Source organism: Somniosus microcephalus, chromosome 2, assembly GCF_052327205.1.
Source record: "Somniosus microcephalus isolate GS21.2 chromosome 2, FLI_Smic_1.0, whole genome shotgun sequence".
NCBI classification, from domain to species: Eukaryota; Metazoa; Chordata; class Chondrichthyes; order Squaliformes; family Somniosidae; genus Somniosus; species Somniosus microcephalus.
The window spans coordinates 332,252,779-332,275,719 of NC_140988.1; the positions used below are offsets into that span (position 1 = coordinate 332,252,779).

Sequence of the window (22,941 nt, forward strand, 5' to 3'; positions counted from 1 at the left end):
TGTCGCCTCTGGTTCTTTTGCCAATCACCTTAAATCTGGGTCCCCTGGTTATCAACCCTTCAGCCATTGGAAACAGTTTCTCTTTATTTACTCTATCCAAACCCTTCATAGGAACCTAGGGACAGGAGTAGGCCATTTAACCCCTCGAGCTTGTTCTGCCATTGTGAAATTATGGCTGATCTGTGACCCAACTCCATGTAATTTTTAACACCTCTATCAAATCTCCTCTTAGCCTTCTCTGCTCTAAGGAGAACAACCCCAGCTTCTCCAGTCTATCCAAGTAACTGTAATCCCTCATCCCTGGAACCATTGTCTGAATTTCTGATATGCAGATACCCTGCAGGATATAACTTAGGTGGATATAGCTTATACGACTTATAGTACTTCGAACCCCCGGGCAAATCAGTCCTCTTTTGAGCCAACTGAGATTGTGCTTTCCTCAGTTTGTAACCATATTTTCTAGTTCTTCTACCGCAGTTTTCTATAAATATACGAGCATATGAAAAAAGAAAAAGACCTACCAGCCCACCCCCAGTCATGCAATCTCCTGGGAGTGGCAAAAGCACAAAAAATATATTGTGCCAATTTAGGAAAAAAACTGCGGGAAATTCCTCTTCAACCCCCAGACAAATCAAGTAAGCTCCAGGAGCCTGCAGTAACTGATATCAATAGTTACAGCTACCCCTCCTCCAACTTCCATAATTGGAGCCCTCAACTGCCAGGAACTGGACCAGCTCCCTTTTTTTTGAAGGACTGCAGTGAACCCATACTTAGGCATGTTTTGGCATTCTATTCCAGAGATAGGTGACTCTACCAAAAGGAATATATCCTGGCATCTAGCCAAATCCTGTTTTTGTATTTTATACTGATGCTCCCTGGTTCTCCCACCCCTATCTAGCTGAAACAACCTATCCACCCAAGAAGAATCTATTCCCATCATTGTTTTAAAAGCTTTAATCATAGCACCTAGAAGTCTTTGCTTCTGCAGTGAAAAAACAGACCCCCTTCCTTGAACCTATCTTGATAGCTTAACAACCCAAGACTCTGCTATCCTTTGGACTTTCTCTAGGACCTAGATATCCTCAGCCACGTTAAGGAACCAAAACTGGACACACTATGCTAGATGCAGTCGTGCCAAGACCTTGATCTGCCATCGCAGATCACCGAAACAGCCCAAATCAGTCATAAATTACATCCTTTGTGACAGTGGTACATTATCCCTACTCGCTTTCTATGCCTCCCTCTCTGGCCACTGTCTCGGACTGTTTGGAACCTCTGCCTCATATCTGACCCCAAGCTGAACTTCCCATCCGATATCCTCTCCATCACAGAGACCACCTACTTCCGTAACGACCACATCCGACCCACCTCAGCCCATCTATCGCAGAAACCCTCATCTATGCTTTGTCACCTCAGACTCATCTATTCGAATGATCTCCTAGCTGGCCTCCCATTCTCCACCCTGCACAAACTTCAATTCATCTAAAACTCTACTGTCTATGTCTTACAGAATTTGTTCATCCCAGTTTGGCATAAAAATAAAACAAAAAAAGGTGACTCAACATTGGCTAACAAGGGAAATTAGGGATAGCATAAGATCCAAGGAGAGGACATATAAATTGGCCAGAAAAAGCAGCAAACCTGAGGATTAGGAGCAGTTTAGGATTCAACAAAGGAGGACAAAGGGATTAATTAAGAGGAGGGAAATAGAGTATGAGAGTAAGCTTGCAGGGAACATAAAAACTGACTGTAAAAGCTTCTATAGATATGTGAAGAGAAAAAGATTGGTAAAGTCAAGCGTAGGTCCCTTGCAGTCAGAATCAGGGGAATTTATAATGGGGAACAAAGACATGGCAGACCAATTAAATACATACTTTGGTTCTGTCTTCACAAAGGAGGGCACAAATAAACTCCCAGAGATGTCAGGGAACATAGGGTCTAGTGAGAGGGAGGAACTGAATGAAATCAGTATTATTAGGGAAATTGATGGGATTGAAGGCCGATAAATCCCAGGGCCTGATAATCTACATCCTAGGGTACTTAAAGTGGCCCTAGAAATAGTAGATGCATTGCTGGTCATCTTCCAAAATTCTATAGACTCTGGAACAGTTCCCATGGATTGGAGGGTAGCTAATGCAACCCCACTATTTAAAAAAGGTGGTAGAGAAAAAACGGAATTACAGACCGGTAAGCCTGACATCAGTAGTGGGGAAAATGCTAGAGTCCATTATAAAAGATGTAATAGCAGAGCACTTGGAAAACAGTGACAGGATCGGACAAAGTCAACACGGATTTACAAAAGGTAAATCATGCTTGACTACTGGAATTTTTTGAGGATGTAACTGGTAGAATAGATAAGGAAGAAGCAGTGGATGTGGTGTATTTAGACTTTCAGAAGGCTTTCAATAAGGTCCTGCATAAGAGACTAGCGTGCAAAGTTAAAGCACATGGGATTGGGGGTAAGGTAATGACTTGGATAGAAAACTGGTTGGCAGACAGGAAGCAAAGAGTTGGAATAAACGGGTCTTTTTCCGAGTGGCAGGCAGTGACTAGTGGGGTACCGCAGGGATCGGTGCTAGGACCCCAGTTATTCACAATATATATTAATGATCTAGACGAGGGAACTAGACGTAATATCTCCCAAGTTTGCAGATGACACAAAGCTGGGTGGGCGTGTGTGCTGTGAGGAGGATGCAGAGAAACTCCAGTACGATTTGGACAGGTTGGGCGATTGGGCAGATGCAGTATAATGTGGATAAATGCGAGGTTATCCACTTTGGTGGCAAAAATAGGAAGGCAGATTATTATCTGAACAGCAATAGATTGGGAAATGGGGAAGTGCAACGAGACCTGGGTGTTCTTGTGCACCAGTCGCTGAAGGTAAGCATGCAGGTGCAGCAGGCGGTTAAGAAGGCAAATGGTATGCTGGCCTTCATAGCTAGATGATTTGAGTACAGGAGCAAGGATGCCTTGCTGCAGTTGTACAGGGCCTTGGTGAGACCACATCTTGAGTATTGTGTGCAGTTTTGGTCGCCTTATCTGAGGAAGGATGTTCTTGCCATGGCGGGAGTGCAGCGAAGATTCACCAGACTGATACCTGGGATGGCAGGAATGAAGAGAGATTGGGTCAATTAGGCTTATATTCGCTAGAGTTTAGAAGAAAGAGGGGATCTCATTGAAACTTATAAAATTCTAACAGGACTAGACAGACTAGATGCAGGGAGGCTGTTCCTGATGGCGGGGGAGTCCAGAACCAGGGGTCAGAGTCTAAAGATAAGGGGTAAGCCATTTAGGACTGAGATGAGGAGGAATTTCTTTACCCAGAGAGTGGTGAACCTGTGAAATTCTCTACCACAGAAGACAGTAGAGGCCAATTCATTAAATATATTCAAGAAGGAGTTAAATATATTTCTTAAAGCTAAGGGGATCAAGGGATATGGGGAGAAAGTAGGGACAGGGTACTGAATTTGGATGATCAGCCATGATCGCATTGAATGGCGGAGCAGGCTCGAGGGGCCAAATGGCCTACTCCTATCTTCTATGTTTCTAGCCTGTACCAAGTCCTGCTCGCACATCACCCATTGACCCAGATTAAATAAAAATTTTAGCAGGAATTTCTTTACACAGATATTGGTGAGAATGTGGAACTCGCTGCCACATGGAATGGTTGAAGCAGATAGCATTGACACATTTAATTAGATGCTTGATGCATACATGAGGAAGAAGGGAAGAGAGAGATATGGGAGCAGGGTGGGAAGAAGTCATTAGAGTGGGAGGAGGCTCATGAATATAAATAGCATAGACCACTTGGGCCTGATGACCAGTTTCTGTGCTGTAGATGTTACATAATTTTATGAACATTGGCTCCCAATCCCCCAAATTTTAAATTCTCATCCGCCTATTTAAATCTCTTCATGGCCTCGCGCTGTATGGGCTATCTCTAACTTCCACCAACCCTACAGACCCCTCAAACTCTGTTTCTCTAGCCTCTTTTGCACCCTTTCTCCCTTTACTTGCCCCTCACTCAAATTCCCACCGCCTCTCCTCCTTTAAGACCCTGCTTAAAACCCACCTCTGACGAGCTTTTGGTCACTCTTGCTAATGTCTCTTTAGTTTGACGACCACTTTTCTGTTTGCGTCTTTGTGAAGCACCATGGGACACTTTTCTACTTTAAAAACACTATATAAAATGCAAGATGTTGTTGTTGACTACTGCACTCCTATACTTTTAATAGCCTGCCAGCACACGTTGATTGGGCTTGCATATGAAGAAAAACCACTCTGATAAGGTATGACAGGATGGCCTACACCCAGGGAACCATACTCCAGCCTGGGTTTTATTATTAAAAATAATTTGTTAAAGTAGTTAGAGATGAACTTTGTGAAGTTTCTGATTGACAGTTTGCAAAGTAGTATAACTTTAGATTGAGTGTTTTAATAAATAGTGAGCCATGTTCACAGTTGTCGTTTTGTCATTTCAATTCTTGTTGCATACTTAGATTTTCTCAGCTGCTCATTGTTATCTTGGGATGGGGGAGTTGTCTCAACTCACTGCACCAGGGTGATGTGATTCAGGATACTTTAATGAGCCTTTCATCTTGCAGTGGTCTTGCCACACTTCCTGTAAATAGGTCTCGCCTTCTCTATGAACCAGACGTTGCAGCCCAGCAGTTTTCTGCCCCTGCAGAGACCTGGTATCCTTCAAGAGATCCACAATCCTAAATCACTGGTGCCCACTGCACTATATTTCTCTCCAAGCCACTTAAGATATTAACAACACGGATGTTGCCTGACCTGAGTTTTTCCAGCATTTTCTGTTGTTATTTCGGATTTCCAACATCTGCAGTATTTTGCTATCGTTAACAACACACAATATGGACTGTCCTTAGATCCTAAATTACCTAATTCAATTTATTTACAGAAATTAAACAAATAGGACACAAAGAACAGGACAATTTTTTTTTTTACAATGGCAGCAGTAATTGGTCTGATTTAAAAAGCTAAACTGCTCTTAACAACAGTCAATGGAGTAAGTCTCTTTATCAACAGCTCTCTATCATGCTCCAAACTCACTTTTAGTTGTTTCACCCAGTAAAACCCTAATTTCCCATGCTTTTGTGATTCAGCCTTTTCTCACTCTCAGGCCAGAGGCTTAAATGGCCTATTAGCCTTTGAACTACCTGGAATGCATGGTGAATTCTAAGTAAACATAGGAAAAATGTACATCAATGGCTTAATACATCCCTTGACAGTCCACTATCCAGCGAACTACAGAAGTGTGCCATTCATACCAACCAACAATGTCTTCCTGGCTTAATTAAAAGTCAAAGAAAATATGGCGGATGCTGGAAACACACAAGTCAGGTACGGCATCTTTGGAGTGAAGTGACAAGTTAACATTTCAGGCATAAATAACCTTTCGTCAGAAATGAGATCCGATGAAGAACGGAGTTCTCATGAAAGGTTATGCCTGAAATGTTAACTTGTCAACTCTCTCCACAGATACTGTGCCTGACATGCTGAGTGTTCCCAGCATTTCTGTTAATTAACGTTCATCTGTGTGTGTGCACGACATGTGCTGTTGCATCATCAGGTTGGGAAACTGGCTGAACTTTACAATTTAAGTACACTCCAGATACTTTTTCCTCACACAAAGCGCAAAGGACACTTCCATAGACAACCCCACACTCAATATGAACCAAAACATGACTCTCCGCTTTAGGAGTTCTATACTAGATATTCTCTTGGGTCACTCCTGTAAGCAGACCTCATGTTCCCTATGATCCAGAATGTGCCTTTTCCTGTCAGTATCTAGTTAAAACACTAGCGTGACCCAGTGATCGTAACATAGGACCCTTACTCCATATAGAAGCTACTGAAATAGGACACATTGTCAGAACACTGTTTCGGTATCCCAACAAATATAGGTCAAGGAATCAGGTGAATCATTAACCCCTTCGCTTAAGTACTCACTAAAGAACCATCTGGGATTTAATGCCCATTGTAGGCCGTGGAGTGAATGATGCACGAGTTGGTTCGCTAAACTGTCTTAAACCACAGTTTGGATTGAATTTAAGTTTAGTTTACCAACTGTCAATTGGGATATCCACTGGCTACAACAACAACTTGTATTTATATAGTGCCTTTAACGTCGTTAAATGTCCCAAGGTGCTTCACAGGAGCGTTATAAAGCAAAATTCAACACCGAGCCACATAAGGAGATATTAGGGCAGATGACCAAAAGCTTGGTCAAAGAGGTAGGTTTTAAGGACAGTCTTAAAGAGGCGAGAAAGGTGGAGAGGCAGAGGGGTTTAGGGAGTGAATTCCAGAGCTTAGGGCCTCAGCAGCTGAAGGCACAGCCACCAATGGTGGAGCGATTTAAATCGGGGATGCACAAGAGGCCAGAATTAGAGCAGCGCAGATATCACAGAGGGTTGTGGGGGGTGAGGCCATGGAGGAATTTGAAAACAAGGATGAGAATTTTAAAATTGAGGTGTTGCTTAACCGGGAGCCAGTGTAGGTCAGCGAGCACAGGGGTGATGGGTGAACGGGACTTGGTACAGAGGGAATGCATTAACTCTTCCTTGCCAAAAGCCATCAAAGAAGAAGCCAGACAATTAAACATGCACTAACAACTATTGACTACGAGATCACAACTTAAAGTTAAACATAGAGTATACAAGCATTTAGATATCAATATAGTCGGGGTTATCTAGCAATTTAAATAAAAACAATTAACGGTCAGAGGTACCTAACAAAATGAGTAACAGAAGTTGCAACAACAATTCAGTAGTGTCACTAATTCAGAACTAGCTGGACGCCGAGTATTAAATGATAGTTGAGGCCGGTTTCTGAGACTTCTACAAATTGGTGAAGTAAGCCTCTAGATAACTGACAGGGTAACAGCATTGGATTGTCAGTCTACTGGATAGATTAAAGTATCGGTGTTAGTGATTAGCAATGTTTCTAGAGCTATACAACCTTGTCCTTACGATCGGCGTGATCGAGTCGATCTCCATCCTCTGGGTCGCAGGAGTTGGCTTCTGGTGTGTTCACTCAATGAACCTCTTCGGCAGCAGGGTTATCTGTTCCACTTGGATCTGGCCGTCCACTTTTGCACGAATAACAATATCTGCTAATTGGCTTAGCCCTCACCGTCCCTCATCTCAGACTCGTATTACAGAACTGAACTACTTGCAGATCAAGCATTGGAATAGTTTCTCTCCTGAATGAGTCAACTGGCTGAACTTCCTGCAGTCAGGGCATTTCACAGCTTAAATGTACACGTGTCTGAGATCAGGGAATGTCAGTGCTAAGCCACTTAGCAGATACGAACAATGACAGACAGGAAAAGACCCACTGGCCCACCCAGCCTGTCCCACATAACTGGAATGCCTTGTGCATCACAATATATACACTTCCCATCCACCCGAAAGCCATGTCATCTCTTGGGAGAGGCAAATAACTAGAAAAAACCCAGGCCAGTTGAGGAAAAAATAAATCTAGAAAATTCCTCCCGACCCGCTTAGGCAAGCAAAAGTAGTCTAGACCACTCTGGCCTTGATTAATATTATACAGTACCTACCTTTTGTATGAGGCGATCGTCTCCCTGGTTAAAAACAGGTCCAGCTCTCACTTAAAGGAATTCAGTGAATCAGCATCCACTGCACGAGCCCGCAGCTTGTTCCATAGGTCCACGATTCCCTGGGAAAAGAACCATATACTAGTGGCTAACCTAGTTCTGGCCTTACATTAAATGAGAATGTGACCCCAGGCCCTCCCTAACCTATTTAGTTGAAACAAACGGTCTACACAAACACAGTCAATTCCCTTCATCATCTTATAAACTTGGATCAAATTACCCTGAAGTCTACGCTTCTCTAAAGTGTAGAGTCCCAGCAAATTGAGCCTATTTTGGTAACTAAGATGCTTCAAACTGGGATTTATTCTTGTGGCCCTCCGCTGCACCCTTTCCAAAGTCTCAACATCACCCAACATGTGAGACCACCAAAACTGGACACGGTATTCTAACTAAGGCTGATCAAGGTCTTGTTCAAGGACAACAACAACTTGCATTTATATAGCACCTTTAACATAGTAAAATGTCCCAAGCCGCTTCACAGGAGCGTTAACAGACAAAATTTGACATCGAGCCACATGAGGTATTAGGACAGGTTGGACAAAGCTTAGACAAAGAGCTTTAAGGAGCATCTTAAAGGAGGAGAGGTAGAGAAATGGGGAGGTTTAGGGAGGGAATTCCATAGCTTAGTATGCTGTCTTATAGTCAATTGTCCTGCAAATACACTATTCGCTCTAGCTATTGCTACATGGCATTGGTCATGAACCTTTAGAACGCCCAGATCGAGTCTAGCGTTCGTACACCAATTTCAAGTCACCTGGTTAGTCAGGTGACCACCCCTTTCTTTCCTTTACTTTAATTGCCTCCTATTTACACCTGCAAGGATACTGTGCCCCTCAACTACTCGAATACACCCTAGTTAATCAATTCTAGTACTTCAATCTTTGCTCACTTCGGAATCAGTAGAATGAACAAATACTGATACTATATACAATTACAATACAGCAATGGGTATACACGATATATACTATACAATGGAAGACGATACAGATGCTCTACGCACTGGTATAACTCAAGTAAAACACAAATTCGTTCACTCCCTCAGTCACAACTCCCATGTTGAAAGATCTTCACGTCTTCTCCGCTTGAAGTCTCCATTCGTGCAAAACTGGGCGGCCAGAACCGAGCATCCAAGTGGAACAGATACATCAACAACTTGTATTTATATAGCGCCTTTAATGTAGTAAAACATCCCAAGGCGCTTCACAGGAGTATTATAACACAAAAAATTTGACTCCGAGCCACATAAGGAGATAACACCGCCGAAGGGACTCATCGACTGAACGCACCAGAATCTAACACCTGTGTCCCAGAGAAGGAAGGAGATCGACTCAATCAGGCCACTCGTAAGGACGAGGTTGAATAAGCTCTGGAAATAGTGCTAAACACCAGCACCGAGACTTTAATCTATCCAGTAGACTGACAATCTAATGCTGTTAACTTGTTTTAGCTATCAGGGAATAGCTAGATATTTAAACCATGGGGCTGTGCCATCGTTATTTCTCACTAAGTGCCAGTTGTGAGTCCGTGTTTCTTTCACACAGGTTCCCATGCAGGCCTAGATGAGGTGTGACATGTTATGCCAACTATTTCCTGGCTGAACCCTTCCAAATGGTTTTCTAACACTCGCAAAGAATGTCGTGTTTATCTGCACGAACCTTTATGGCTTTATTGGCCGTAGGAACATTTATGGCTTGATTACCATAGAAGCCTTTATGGTTTGACTGGCTGGGAAACTTTGTGGTTCTATGTTAATTTTATTTGCATGCCATTTCCCAGCATTCAGTTCAACTACTGACGCCAATTTTCGAGTATCCAGTTTGCAAGCTAAAACTCCACTTTGAAAACGCATTTCAGGTGAATCTTGAAGATACCCTTCAAGCAATTTACAGAGTGCTTTTCCTATAACACACCAGCATGTAAATTATCTATGCTTTACAGAAGGGAACTGAAATAGCACTCTACTGAGAGAAGGCACAGACTTTGAACCAACTGCTGGTTTATTTGCGTAAAGATACATGAATGAACAGCATGCAGTTCTACAGTGGCAACATATATTACCTACACTCAAGTTATGAAAACAGACATAGCTTGTTTACAGGGGCTCACCTTCGAGCTTAACTCTTCAAATCTAAGACTTTTAAAAATACATTTTTCTGTTGGTTCACAGACCACTCTGTGACTGTGGGGCAAAAAAGACAGACACACAGACAGACTCTGCCCTTAGAAGTGTATGTAAACAATATACCTTTTATGATTCAATCCATTCATATGTTATTACACCAATAACGAGTGGAGACAATGACGACAATGAATGTACCCATTTCTGCTAATTGACCCGCGTGGGTTATCTACAACTATAATAACTTGCATTACAAGCAATATCTGAACCATCGTGTCTAGGGTAGGGTTGCAGTGCCCATCCTCCCAGGCGGCAGAGATTTAAATCCTTCCATGCTGATCCTAACAGTATAGAAACATTAAAAGTAAAGAAAAACATGGGCTAAAATCAAACTTGGCACAGTAATCTTATGTACAAAGTAATCTATGCGGTAGCAATGCCAGAGTTGAACAATAAACCCCTAATATAGCCGATAAACTCACTGAAAATAGTAGGTGCCAATGCACTCTGATTCTGTGAGAAAAGCACTTATTGCAGGTTTTTCAGTAGAATCGGTCTTTTAGATTCAATGTTATTATTGTCAGCAGTTTGTGTAACTGTAACCTATATCAGAAGACACTGTCTACTGCGGTTATCTTATGTTAATGGGATCATAGCATGGGAACCGTTGGTTGGTTGTTTCTGCCCATTTTGAAATGTGCAAACTGGAAACTGACTCATACAGGCTCAAAAGCAGGCTGAAGTTCCCATAATATAATGAGTGATTTAATGTATATAATGCAGACATAAAGCATAGAAATATTAGAACGTTCTCAGAGCGAGACTGGACCGAGACTGTTAACAAAAGGCCATTCGGGATTGATCACCCCGAAACCTTGTAGATGTTAGCAAGTCATCTTATTTACTATTGTTAGAAGTATAACCTTTGTATTTTAACTGCTTTACTTCTTGTATTAGTTTCTTTTATAACTGTAATAAACATCTATACTTTGGAACAAGGCTCCCTCTAGTCTGACTATCAAAGACTGAATCTAATATAAATTACTCATATAATCTCTTTGACAGACAGACAAATAACACTGAAAGACTGTATATCTCAGACATGGAACTATGAATTAGGGTCCTTATGGAGTAAAATTAGACAGGAGAAAGAGTAAGGACAGCATATATCACTATACTACAGTAAAAGAACATTTGATTTCTCACCTGTACTTTAAACTTGTCTCAAAAACAGTAACACCTGGAATTTCCACAGGGGTTCTCCAGCAGGAGATCGATGGAACTCCCACAGAAAAGGCACAAATGGCTAAAACAGCTGTTTACACCGTTTCTTCAGAGGTTAGCAAATGTCCTGCCAAGAGATCAGAAGTCCGCAGAAATTCCGCGCTAAACAATTCTCATAACTTGGAATACACATCTGGGAGGAAAGGTTTATATCTATCATCAGATATTCACAAAGCATTATCGACCAGCCCTAGCTTATTCAACTGCCTGGTGAGTGGAAAGTCACCGAAGAGCCTAGCTATGGGGTAATAGTTATACCCACTCTTTTGCTTTGAAGCCTGAACTGAAGCAAAGGAATATCAAAGGATATCTTTCACAATTACCCAAAAACTGAGACAAATAACAGACTGATATTGCTTACAATTAACCAAACATGACCCACCATTAAAGTTGTTTTGTAGTGACAGAGTGATCAATGAAATTAGGTTTCACAGGTATCAAGGAAACTGCTCAGGCCACTCATCGTATTCAGTACAGAGCAGAGCTGACTGTCTGGGTAAACAGGCCCCCTTATTGAGACAGCCATCGCAGCCGATTTACTTTCTGCAGGTCTTTGAAGGGCAATGTAATAGACTACATTTATGAAGATCAAAGCTGATAATTCGGTATTAGTTGTTTTGTTATCCGAGTGAGCTTTGTACCCAGCACTCGTTAGATTGTCCACCTTAGCAGAAGCAAATCATTTGTTTCTGAAATGACATCAATTTACTAATAGAGGCACCATGTTTCCAGCAGGGAGAACTCCAATTAAAGAGGTCATGAGATGACCAGATACCAAAATCCCATAAAGCATAAAAACATGAGATATTTATTATTCATCACACTCATTACTACAGTTCAAGGCTTCTACTCCCTGTGCACGTGTTGGTGTATTCAGAGGCTGCTCAAAAACTTCCCACAGGTCACAGAATGAAACAGTATCTATCCTAGAAGGGTACAGTCATGTAGTGGTTATGGTGCTGGACTAGTAATTCAGCAACCCGGCAGAATAAGTGATTTCAAATCTCACCATTTGGTTCAAAACAAATCTGGAAATAAAAAGCACAAAGCTGTCGGATTGTCGTTAGAACCCAGCTGGTTCACTAATGTCCTTACCCAGTCGGGTCACGTGACTCCAGTCCCATGCCAACGTGGCTGACTCTTAACTGTACTCTGAAGTGGCATCAGCAAGCCACTCAGTTGTATCAATGGGCAATAAATGCCAGTCTTGCCAATGATGCCTACACCAGAGAATGAATGAATAAAAAAATAAATTGTTCATGCCTGTGGAAATTGGACGAGTTGATAAAAGTCTTCCCACAGGTCGGGCACTGAAATGGCTTCTCCCCATAGGCGTACTCTGGTGCATCGCCGGAGATGAATGCTGGGTGAACCTTCCTCTGCAGGTCAGGCACCGATGGGCTGCTAAAACACTTCCCCCCAGGCAATGAAATGGTTTCTCTTCTGTTTCTGTGGGCTGATACATGACCCAGTTGGAGAACTGGTGACACTCCTTCCTGCAGATTGAAAACTGGATTTGTATTTCTCCTGTGTGTTATCACCAAATTGGATGAATGACTAAACTCCTCTTCTTGCAAATCAAACAGTGGATGGGTTCTCTCCCTTGTGCGCGCGCTGGTGAACCACCAGATTACACAACTGACTGAACCCCTTCTTGCAGATCAAACATTGGAACGGTTTCTCTGCTGAATGATTGCGCTGGTGAACCACCAGACTAGCCAACTGGCCGAACTCCTTCCCGCAGTCAGGGCATTTGAAGGGCTTTTCCCCAGTGTGCACACGATGATGACTGCGGAGGCTGGACGAGGTACTGAAATCCTTCCCACAGGTTGCACACTGAAATGGCTTCTCCCCTGTGTGCGCGCGCTGGTGCCTCACCAGATCGGACAACTGGCTGAACTTCTTGCTGCAATCAGGGCACTTGAACGGTTTCTCTCCCGTATGACTGCGCTTGTGCCTGTAGAGGCTGGATGGGTTATTAAAACTTTTCTCACACGTTGGGCACTGGAACGGCTTCCCTCCCGTGTGCGTGTGCTGATGCACCACCAGGCTTGACAACTGGCTGAACTCCTTCCCGCAGTCAGGGCATTTGAAGGGCTTTTCCCCAGTGTGAATGCGTTGGTGTACACAGAGGCTGGACGAGCTGCTGAAACACTTCCCGCAGGTGGCACAACGAAACGGCTTCTCTCCTGTGTGCACAGGCTCGTGCTTACGGAAGCTGGCCCAGTTACTGAAACTCTTCCTGCAGGCTGGGCACTGAAATGGTCTCTCTCCTGTGTGCGTGTGCTGGTGCATCACCATACTGGAGAACTGACTGAACTTTTTCTTGCAGATCAAACACGGGAATGGTTTCTCCCCTGAATGAGTGCGCCGGTGAACCACCAGGTTAGTCAGCTGGCTGAACTCCTTCCCGCAGTCAGGGCACTTGAAGGGCCTCTCCCCAGTGTGCACACGATAATGGCTGCGGAGGCTGGCGGCAGTACTGAAATCCTTCCCGCAGCTTTTGCACTGAAATGGCTTCTCCCCTGTGTGTGCGCGCTGGTGCGTCACCAGATAGGACAACTGGCTGAACTCCCTGCCACAATCAGGGCATTTGAACGGTTTCTCTCCTGTGTGACTGCGCTTGTGCCTGGCGAGGTTGGATGGGTTATTAAAACTCCTCTCGCATTTTGGACACTCGAATGGCTTCTCGCCCGTGTGTGTGTGCTGATGCACCGCCAGGCTGAACAACTTGCGGAACTCCTTCCCACAGTCAGGGCATTTGAAGGGCTTTTCCCCAGTGTGCACACGATTATGGCTGCGGAGACTGGAGGTGGTACTGAAATCCTTCCCACAAATCTCACACTGAAATGGCTTCTTCTCTGTGTGTGTGCGCTGGTGCCTCACCAGATCGGACAACTGGCTGAACTCCCTGCCGCAACCAGGGCACTCGAACGGTTTCTCTCCCGTATGAATGCGCTTGTGCCTGGAGAGGTTGGATGGGTCACTAAAACTCTTCTCACACATTGGGCACTCGAACGGCTTCTCGCCCGTGTGCGTGTGCTGATGCAACACCAGGCTTGACAACTGGCGGAACTCCTTCCTGCAGTCAGGGCATTTGAAGGGCTTTTCTGCAGTGTGTATTTTCTCATGACTGCGGAGGCTGGACAAGTTATTGAAATCCTTGCCACAGGTCTCCCACTGAATCGTCTTCTTTCCGGCGAATGTGTGCTGGTGCATCACCAGGTGGGACAACTGAGCGAATACTTTTCCGCACTCAGGGCATTTTAAGGGTTGCTCACCTGCGTGCACACGCTCGTGGCTGTGGAGGCCGTACTCGGCACTGATACTCTTCCTTTGCCCATCTTGGGAATGTTTCATTGCCTCGGAATTGTTCAAATGAGTCCCTTCTAGGAGCATTTCTGCAGACCGATGGACCAAGTCTGGTTGGGAGCCATCCTCGCATCCATGATTGAGACTATCAACCTCTCCTAGAACAGATGGATCACAATTACAGTCTATTACAGCAGACACGGCCAACCATTTGAAGCGGTGGCCCAGATCTTTGTGCGGCAACTAGTGAGTGGGCCACCAATAATTAAATTGTTTGAGAGTCAGGAAAAATCATGATTAAACATCATTGACGACTCTCATTTGTATAGTGCCTTTAATTAATACAGAAAAATGTCCCAAGGTGCTTCAGAGAAAATGAATGCTGAGCCAAAGGAGGAAATATTAGGATGGGAGATCAAAAGCTTGGTTTTAAGGAAGGTCTCAGAGGAGGAGAGGGAGGTGGAGGCAGAGGGTTTAGGGAGGAAATTCCAGAGTGTAGGGCCTAGATGGAGCCTGTGTCAGTGGTATCTCTACAAATTAAGCTGCCTCTGCTGTATCCTCTCCTTTCCTGCTCTCCCCACTCTAGCCCTGAACTGCCATCTCTCTGGACTTTCTACTCATCTCCGCTTCTGCCCTCTCCAAGCTTATCTTGTCCAGGAGCCACTTCTCCTGCTCCCTCAATTCAGTTCCCACTCAACTCTGACCACTCAGCTCTACTTCCTAGCTCCCCAAGCTAGCTGACAATAGTTCCCTCTCCTCAAATAACATCCCTGCCCCTTTAAAACCACCATTATCATCCCTTCTCAAAATACCCACCCTTGACTATTCTGTCCAGCCCATCTCCAACCTCTCTTTTCTTTCGAAGGTCTTTGAACATGTCGTGCCTCCCAGCTCTGTGCACATCTCTCCTGTAACTCCCTGTTCAAATCCTTGGTGTCTAGATTCCACTTCTCCCACAGCACTGAATCAGCCTAACCAAGATCATGATGAACATCCTCTGTGACTGCAATTGTGGTGCAATAGCCCTCCTCATTTTCTCCACAGCATTCAAACTTCCCTTTAACTTTTCTGATTTCTGAAAAAGCCCAATTTTTGGAGCTTTTCTTCACAACTCTAACCCCTTATTCCAAAACTCTGTTGCACCTATCATCCTGGTGAATCTTTGCTCTACTTTTCCATGGCTCGAATATCCTTCTTATAATGGGGTCTCCAGAACTGCATGCAATACTTCAAATGTGACCTAGTCAATACCTTGTATAAATTCAACTTCATTTTCTTGATTTTATATTCAATTCTTGCATAATATCCAGAATCTCATTTGCATTTAATGGCCTTTCTATCTGCATTCCCACCTTCAAAGGTCTATGTATCTGCACCCCTAGATCTCCCTGTTCCTCCATTCTCTTAAGACTCTTGTCATTTAGGATATACTTCCATTCACTGTCCTGTTTCACCAAAACGTACTACTTTACATTTCTGTGCATTAATTTGAGATTGGCACCCATCTGCCCACTCTGCTAACCTGTCGATATCCTCCTGTGATAGACCCACTGAATGCACCAAGGGCTTAAAGACTAAGAACTCAGGGTAGGGGGGGGGCACTGGATCTGAGAACTCTGGGGGGGTGGGGGTCCTGGGTCTGAGAACTCTTGGGGGGTGGGGGGGCTCCTGGGTCGGAGAACTCTGGGGAGGGGGGAGTGGGGACCGGGGACCAAGGGTTTTCTGGTTACAGAGGGAATGGATTGGTTATGCCAAGTGAATCCTTTGCTCTTCTAACCTATGCTGTAATTGTCCCTTGTAGTAGAATTCAATCTCCATTTCTACTTTAAGCAAAGCGAACAATTAACTGTCAATCATGAAGATACAATCCTGATATGCCGAGCTCAGAGATGTCAACAGATCAAACTATAGGTTGAACACTTCCAAATGGGCTGCTTCAAGTACAGTGCTTGGGTGAAATGGGACAATTGTTTATTTCTTCCCCTCCGACCCTGAAGTGCTGATTGTTGCTGGGATACAATTCATAGTTGAGGACCCTCAAGTACTTCACCCCAACTGGCCATTTTCCATGTTTGCACTCCTGGGTGGGGGAGGTGGCACTATCACAGCCAAGCCCAATGTTGCCCTCACCCAATGCCAACACATGTACTCTTTACAGTAGAGGTCAGTGGATAGCAATCACAAAGAGAAGTACAGGCAAGGAAGACCATTCAGCCCATTCTTCCATGGAACCATACAATCCCCCAATACAGCATATAACTAACTACCTGTTAAATGATTCTTAGAGTTTATCTCTCTACTACCCTACCTCCAGGTACAAATCACTCCTTATTTCATTATATGCTTCGTAATATCAGTCTTGAACTTGCCTTTTACCAGTTTCTACCTCTGTCCCCTTGTGCTGCAATTGTGGTTTAATTTGAAATACTACTCAGGATTAAACTTTTCTATTCATCGTAGTACAGTATTAGTGTGGTTGCCGTGGCTAAGTTGGTAGCACTCTCGCCCAAGTCAGAAGTTTGTGGGTTCAAGCCCCACTCCAGAGTTGAGCACATAATCCAGGCCAACACTCCAATGCGGTACGGAGGAAGTGCTGCACTATCAGGGGTGCCATCTTTCAGGTGAGACGTTAAACTAAGGCCCAGCGTGCCCTCTCAGGTGGACGTAAAAGATCCCACAGCAGGGGAGTTCTCCCTGGTGTCCTGGCTAATATTTATCTCTCAACCAACATCATTAAAAACAAATGATATGGTCAGAGGGTGGTGAACCTGTGGAATTCTCTACCACAGAAGGCTGTGGAGGCCAAGTCACTGAATATATTTAAGAAGGAGATAGAACATTCTGGAGGGGGAGGGGGAACAGCCAGTTGTCGTGATACATGTTGGTACCAACGACGTAGCTAAAAAAAGGGAAGAGGTCCTACAAGTAGAATTTAGGGAGTTAGGAGCCAAGCTAAAAAGTAGGACCTCGAAGGTAGTAATCTCTGGATTACTACCAGTGCCACGTGCTAGTAAGAGTACAGAGAACAGGATAGTTAGGCTAAATACGTGGCTTGAGCAGTGGTGTAAGAGGGAGGGTTTTAAATTTTTGAGGCATTGGAACCAGTTTTGTGGTAGGTGTGACCTATACAAAAGGGACGGTCTACACCTGTGCAGAGATGGAACTGATGTTCTCGGGGTAATTTTTGATAAAGCAGTTCGGGAGCATTTAAACTAGTATGGCAGGGGGCTAGAAACCTATGTAGTGAAATAGAGGAAAGTGAAAGGCAGACAGAAATAAATGGTAAAAGGGTGAGGAACAAAAAACAAAGGGCCAAACTAATTCATAAAAAATGTGAGCATAAAAAAAGCCTGAGGGTTTTATACCTTAATGCGAGAAGCATCAGGAACAAGGTAGATGAATTAGCTGTGGAAATAGAGGTTAATAATTATGATCTAATTGGGATTACGGAAACATGGTTGCAGGGTGAGCAGGGCTGGGAGCTTAACATACAGGGGTATTCAGTATTTAGGAAGGATCGACAAAAAAGAAAGGGAGGAGGGGTAGCATTGCTAGTAAAAAAGGGGATAAATGCAATTGAAAGGAAGGATATTAACTCAGTTAATACAGAATCTATATGGGTGGAGCTAAGAAATAGCGAGGGGCGAAAAACATTAATAGGAGTGGTATATAGGCCTCCAAATAGTAAAATAGAGGTTAGGGAGGGCATCACGAGGGAAATTAGAGAAGCGTGCAATAAGAGCACAGCTGTCATCATAGGTGACTTTAACTTACATATAGATTGGACTAGCCTAATCAGTAAAAATAATGAGGAGGAGGAATTCCTTGAGTGTTTAAGGGATGGTTATCTGGATCAATATGTCGAGGAACCAACTCGGGAACAGGCTATATTGGACTGGGTACTGTGCAATGAGAAGGGACTAATCAGTAATCTTGTTGTACGGGGACCCTTGGGTCAGAGCGATCATAACATGATCGATTTCTCACTCGAAATGGAGAGCGAAGAAATTGACTCAGAGACTAAGGTCCTGAATTTAAACAAGGGGAATTATGATGCCATGAGACGGGAACTGAGTAGGTCTGATTGGACAACGTTCCTGGGAGGACTGGAGGTAGATAAACAATGGCAAACATTTAAAGATAGAATGACAAAATTGCAAAAATTGTTTATACCAATCTGGCATAAAAGGAAATCTAAAAAGGTGACTCAACCGTGGATAACAGGGGAAATTAGAGACAGCATAAAATCCAAAGATAGGGCGTATAAAATAGCCAAAAAAAGCGCCAGAGCGGAAGATTGGGAACAGTTTAAGATAGAGCAAAGGAGGGCAAAGGGCATAATCAAGAGGGGCAAAATAGCTTACGAAAACAAGCTGGCGGAAAATATAAAAACTAACTCCAAAAGCTTTTATAAGTATATCAAAAGGAAAAGACTGGTGAAAACCAAAGTTGGTCCATTGCAGTCAGATACGGGGGAATATATAATGGGAAATAAGGAAATGGCAGATCAACTAAATGCATACTTTGGGTCAGTCTTTACGAAGGAAGACACAAAAAACCTCCCTGGGATATCGGGAAAAATAGGGACATTGGCAAAGGAGGAACTGACGCAAATCAATATCTCTAAGGATATGGTGTTAAGGAAGCTAAAGGGATTGAAGGTGGACAAATCCCCAGGGCCTGATAACATGCATCCTAGGGTACTGAGGGAGGTGGCCCTAGAGATAGCGGATGCACTAAGGATGATTTTTCAGAATTCATTAGACTCGGGAACAGTGCCCATGGATTGGAGGGTAGCTAACGTTACCCCACTATTCAAAAAGGGGGGTAGGGAAAAAGCAGGTAATTACAGACCTGTAAGCCTTACATCAGTTGTGGGCAAAATGCTGGAGTCCATCATTAAGGATGAAATAGCGGAGCACTTAGCAAATGGGGACAGGATAGGACAGAGTCAACATGGATTTACAAAGGGTAAATCGTGCTTGACTAATCTATTGGAATTTTTTGAGGGAGTAACTGGTAGAATAGATGGGGGAGAGCCAGTAGATGTGGTGTACCTGGACTTCCAAAAGGCCTTCGATAAGGTCCCACATAAAAGATTAGCATGGAAAATTGAGGCTCATGGGATAAAGGGGAAAGTATTGGCGTGGATAGGGAACTGGCTGTCAGATAGAAAACAGAGAGTTGGAATAAACGGCTCATTTTCTGAATGGCAGGCAGTAACAAGTGGGGTACCACAGGGATCTGTCCTGGGCCCCCAGCTGTTCACAATTTACATTAATGACCTGGATCAGGGAGTCGGATGCAGCATTTCCAAATTTGCAGACGACACTAAACTAGGAGGGGGGGTGGGCTCAGAGGAAGAGACCAGGAAGCTCCAGAGCGATTTGGACAGACTGGGCGATTGGGCGGATAAATGGCAGATGCACTATAATGTGGACAAGTGCGAAGTTATCCACCTTGGGTGCAGGAACGGGAGGGCAAATTATTATTTAAATGGCAATAGATTGGGAGAGGGGGAAGTACAGAGAGACCTGGGTGTTCTTGTACACCAGTCACTGAAGGCGAGCATGCAGGTGCAACAGGCGGTCAAGAAGGCAAACGGTATGCTGGCCTTCATAGCAAAAGGGTTAGAATACAGGAACAGGGATACCTTGCTGCAGCTGTACAGGGCACTGGTGAGACCACACCTCGAGTACTGTGTACAGTTTTGGTCGCCTCATCTGAGGAAGGATGTTCTTGCCATGGAGGGGGTGCAGCGGCGATTCACCAGGCTGATACCAGGAATGGCGGGAATGACCTATGAGGAGAGACTATGTAGTTTAGGGATGTACACACTGGAGTTTAGAAGATTGAGAGGGGACCTCATAGAAGTGTATAAAATTCTGACAGGTCTAGACAGACTGGATGCAGAAGGAATGTTTCCCTTGGCGGGTGAGAACAGAACTAGAGGACATAATTTAAGGATAAGGGCTAAACCATTTAGGACAGAGATGAGGGGGAATTTCTTCACTCAGAGAGTGGTGAACCTGTGGAACTCATTGCCACAGAGGGCAGTGTACGCCAGCTCATTAAATATATTTAAGAGGGAATTAGATATATTTCTACGGGCAAAAGGGGTTAAGGGTTACGGAGAGAAGGCGGGGACGGGATACTGAATTAAAGGATCAGCCATGATCTCATTGAATGGCGGAGCAGGCACGAAGGGCCGAATGGCCTACTCCTGCTCCTATCTTCTATGTATCTATGTATTTCTAGACACAAAAGGCATCAAGGGGTATGGGAAGAGAGTGGGAATATGGTATTGAGATAGAAGATCAGCCATGATCATACTGAATGGCGGAGCAGGCTCGAAGGGCCGAATGGTCTACTCCTGCTCCTATTTTTCTATGTTTCTATGATCACATTGCTGTTTGTGGGACCTTGTTGTCCGCAAATTAGCTGCCACGTTTCCTACATTACAACAGTGACTCCACTTCAAAAGCAGCTGTAAAGCACTTTGGGACATCCTGAGTTTGTGTAAGGTGCTATATACTGTAAATGCAAGTTCTTTCTTTGTGTGTATTTTATACCTCTATAAAGACCCCTCTCATTTACCTCCTTTCAAGGCTGAAGACTGAGTTTTCCTCACCTTTCCTCATAAGTCAGTCTCTGATATTAGGGATCAGCCTGATGGTCCTTTTATGTGTCGCATCCAGAGCTTGGATATTTCCCCAGTGCCTCAGTGCTCAGAACTGAACACAGTATTCAAGATACAGTCTCACCAAAGGTAACTACCTCAGTTTCAAGGTGCATTGAATTTCGTCTGCGATAATTCTACCGACTTGTAAATGTTGTCTAAGTCCTTCTAATTAAGAGTAAGCACCTCAGCTGATTTTTACCTCTTTACCAGCCCTGTGATGATGACATCCCCTGACTATAACCTTGGATAAGATACAGTAAGTTATTACAGACCAAATCGAACCAAAGCTTCTCGGTAATAACAACAGAAAATGCTGGAAAAACTCAGCAGGTCAGGCAACATCCGTGGAGAGAAATTTGAGTTGACGTTTCGGGTCGAACCCTTCTTCAAAACTGGAAAGAAAAGAAACTAGATCGAAGACAGGGCTGCGATCGGACAAAAGAATAAAAGAAACAAAAGAAGTAAGAGATTAGAAGCTAGACGAGATGGTAATAGGCTGAGATTAGGTGTAAAGTGTACTGTCAGGGCAAGAGATAGCTGCCAGGTGTGAGAAAGAAACAAAAGGAAAGGGGGGGGGGGGAAAGGAGTGGAAAAATTACAAGAAAAAATAAAATAATGCTATCGTACAAAGCTTCTCGGTGTTTATTGAGGGCGGTGGTCATCATAGAGATGTAGGAAGAGATGACACAGATGACCATTTGGACATAGGCACTAGATGACATGCGAATACATGAATATGTGCAAATCAAACTAATAATGATAATAACATAATGACATCATGTTAATAATGATATCCTGTAACAGAAGGGAATTTTTTTTAAGTTCTTGCTTAAAATAAAATTGACGGCCCTAATTGTATTTAAATGTTAACTGGACGAAAAGTTTACCTGCCATTGTCTGCAGCAACCTGCAACCTCCATCCACAATGCACTGCCACCTCATGCTCAGTGAATGAACTTCCGCACATGCGCAGTGCTTTTTTCCAATTCAGTCAGGATCTGTTGCGCTCGGAACTCTGGGTAATGTACCCCTACTCTCTTTTTTAAGTTTTTGGGTTTTAATAAATGTATCGACGTGAATTTTATTGTTTCAGATAAATAAAGTTGTAAATTCCCATTCTCTAAATATTGATTTACATTGAAATAGGAGAGTTTATATATTACTATGTCACATAGGCAAATCCTTCGACCATTACAATAGCAAAATACTGCAGATGCTGCCTTCGACCATTTGCTCGCAAGGCCCAAGTACAATGGCGGGTGATGTCATCCATAGTGCATGGCGTTTGTGAAAGCCCTCTATCAGTAGAGTTATGGCTCAACAGCGCATGTGCACAAATGTACTGCGAGCTGAATCCTCCCGGAGACGTAGAGAGCGAGCAGGGGACATTCACCCATTCCAGCCCGTGCGGTTAAATGCGGACGGTGGAACCGCTCCTGTGGGGAGAGTTTTCGTGCAGGCTGTCATTTGCAACGCACATTGCATTTATCGTTGAGGGTTACTGAAAGCGCGCGAGACACACCTGGCCCCACTTTATCGGCACTGTAAGCACAGCATTTAATGCACAGCCCCTTTATCGGCACTGTAAGCGCAGCATTTGATGCACGGCCCCTTTATCGGCAGTGTAAGCGCAGCATTTGATGCACGGCCCCTTTATCGGCACTGTAAGCGCAGCATTTGATGCACGGCCCCTTTATCGGCACTGTAAGTACAGCATTTGATGCACAGAAAATGCTGGAAACACTCAGCAGGCCAGGCAGCATTTGTGGAGAGAGAAACAGAGTTAACGTTTCAAGTCGATGACCTTTCGTCAGAACTGGAAAAAGTACAGCATTTAGTGCACAGTTCTGACGAAAGGTCATAGACCTGAAACATTAGCTCTGTTTCTCTCTCCACAGATGC

General features: G+C 43.9%; 1 protein-coding gene across 2 annotated transcripts; it reads right to left on the reverse strand.

Moving 5' to 3' along the window:
• Positions 1-11,832: 11,832 nt before the first annotated feature.
• LOC147123595 (uncharacterized) lies at positions 11,833-22,203 on the reverse strand. 2 transcript variants are annotated; one of them, XM_085975027.1, is made up of 3 exons: positions 21,927-22,203; positions 20,011-20,157; positions 11,833-14,515 (listed from the first exon to the last, which is right to left on the reverse strand). In XM_085975027.1, exons 1-3 carry the CDS (start codon positions 21,979-21,981, stop codon positions 12,624-12,626), a joined length of 2,094 nt encoding a protein of 697 aa, XP_085831153.1. In that variant the 5' UTR covers positions 21,982-22,203; the 3' UTR covers positions 11,833-12,623. The 2 variants fall into 2 exon arrangements, with proteins under 2 accessions (XP_085831153.1, XP_085831160.1); XM_085975034.1 differs by lacking the exon at positions 20,011-20,157.
• Positions 22,204-22,941: the final 738 nt, after the last annotated feature.

Excerpts from the sequence above, each read along its gene's own strand:
- LOC147123595 (XM_085975027.1), bottom strand. The coding sequence starts at position 21,981 with ATGAGGTGGCAGTGCATTGTGGATGGAGGTTGCAGGTTGCTGCAGACA. Across the intron at positions 20,158-21,926 it reads GTTGCTGCAGACAATGGCAG|GTCATTCCCGCCATTCCTGG; the intron begins GTAAACTTTTCG and ends CTCTCCTCATAG. Across the intron at positions 14,516-20,010 it reads CCCTGTACAGCTGCAGCAAG|GAGAGGTTGATAGTCTCAAT; the intron begins GTATCCCTGTTC and ends CATCTGTTCTAG.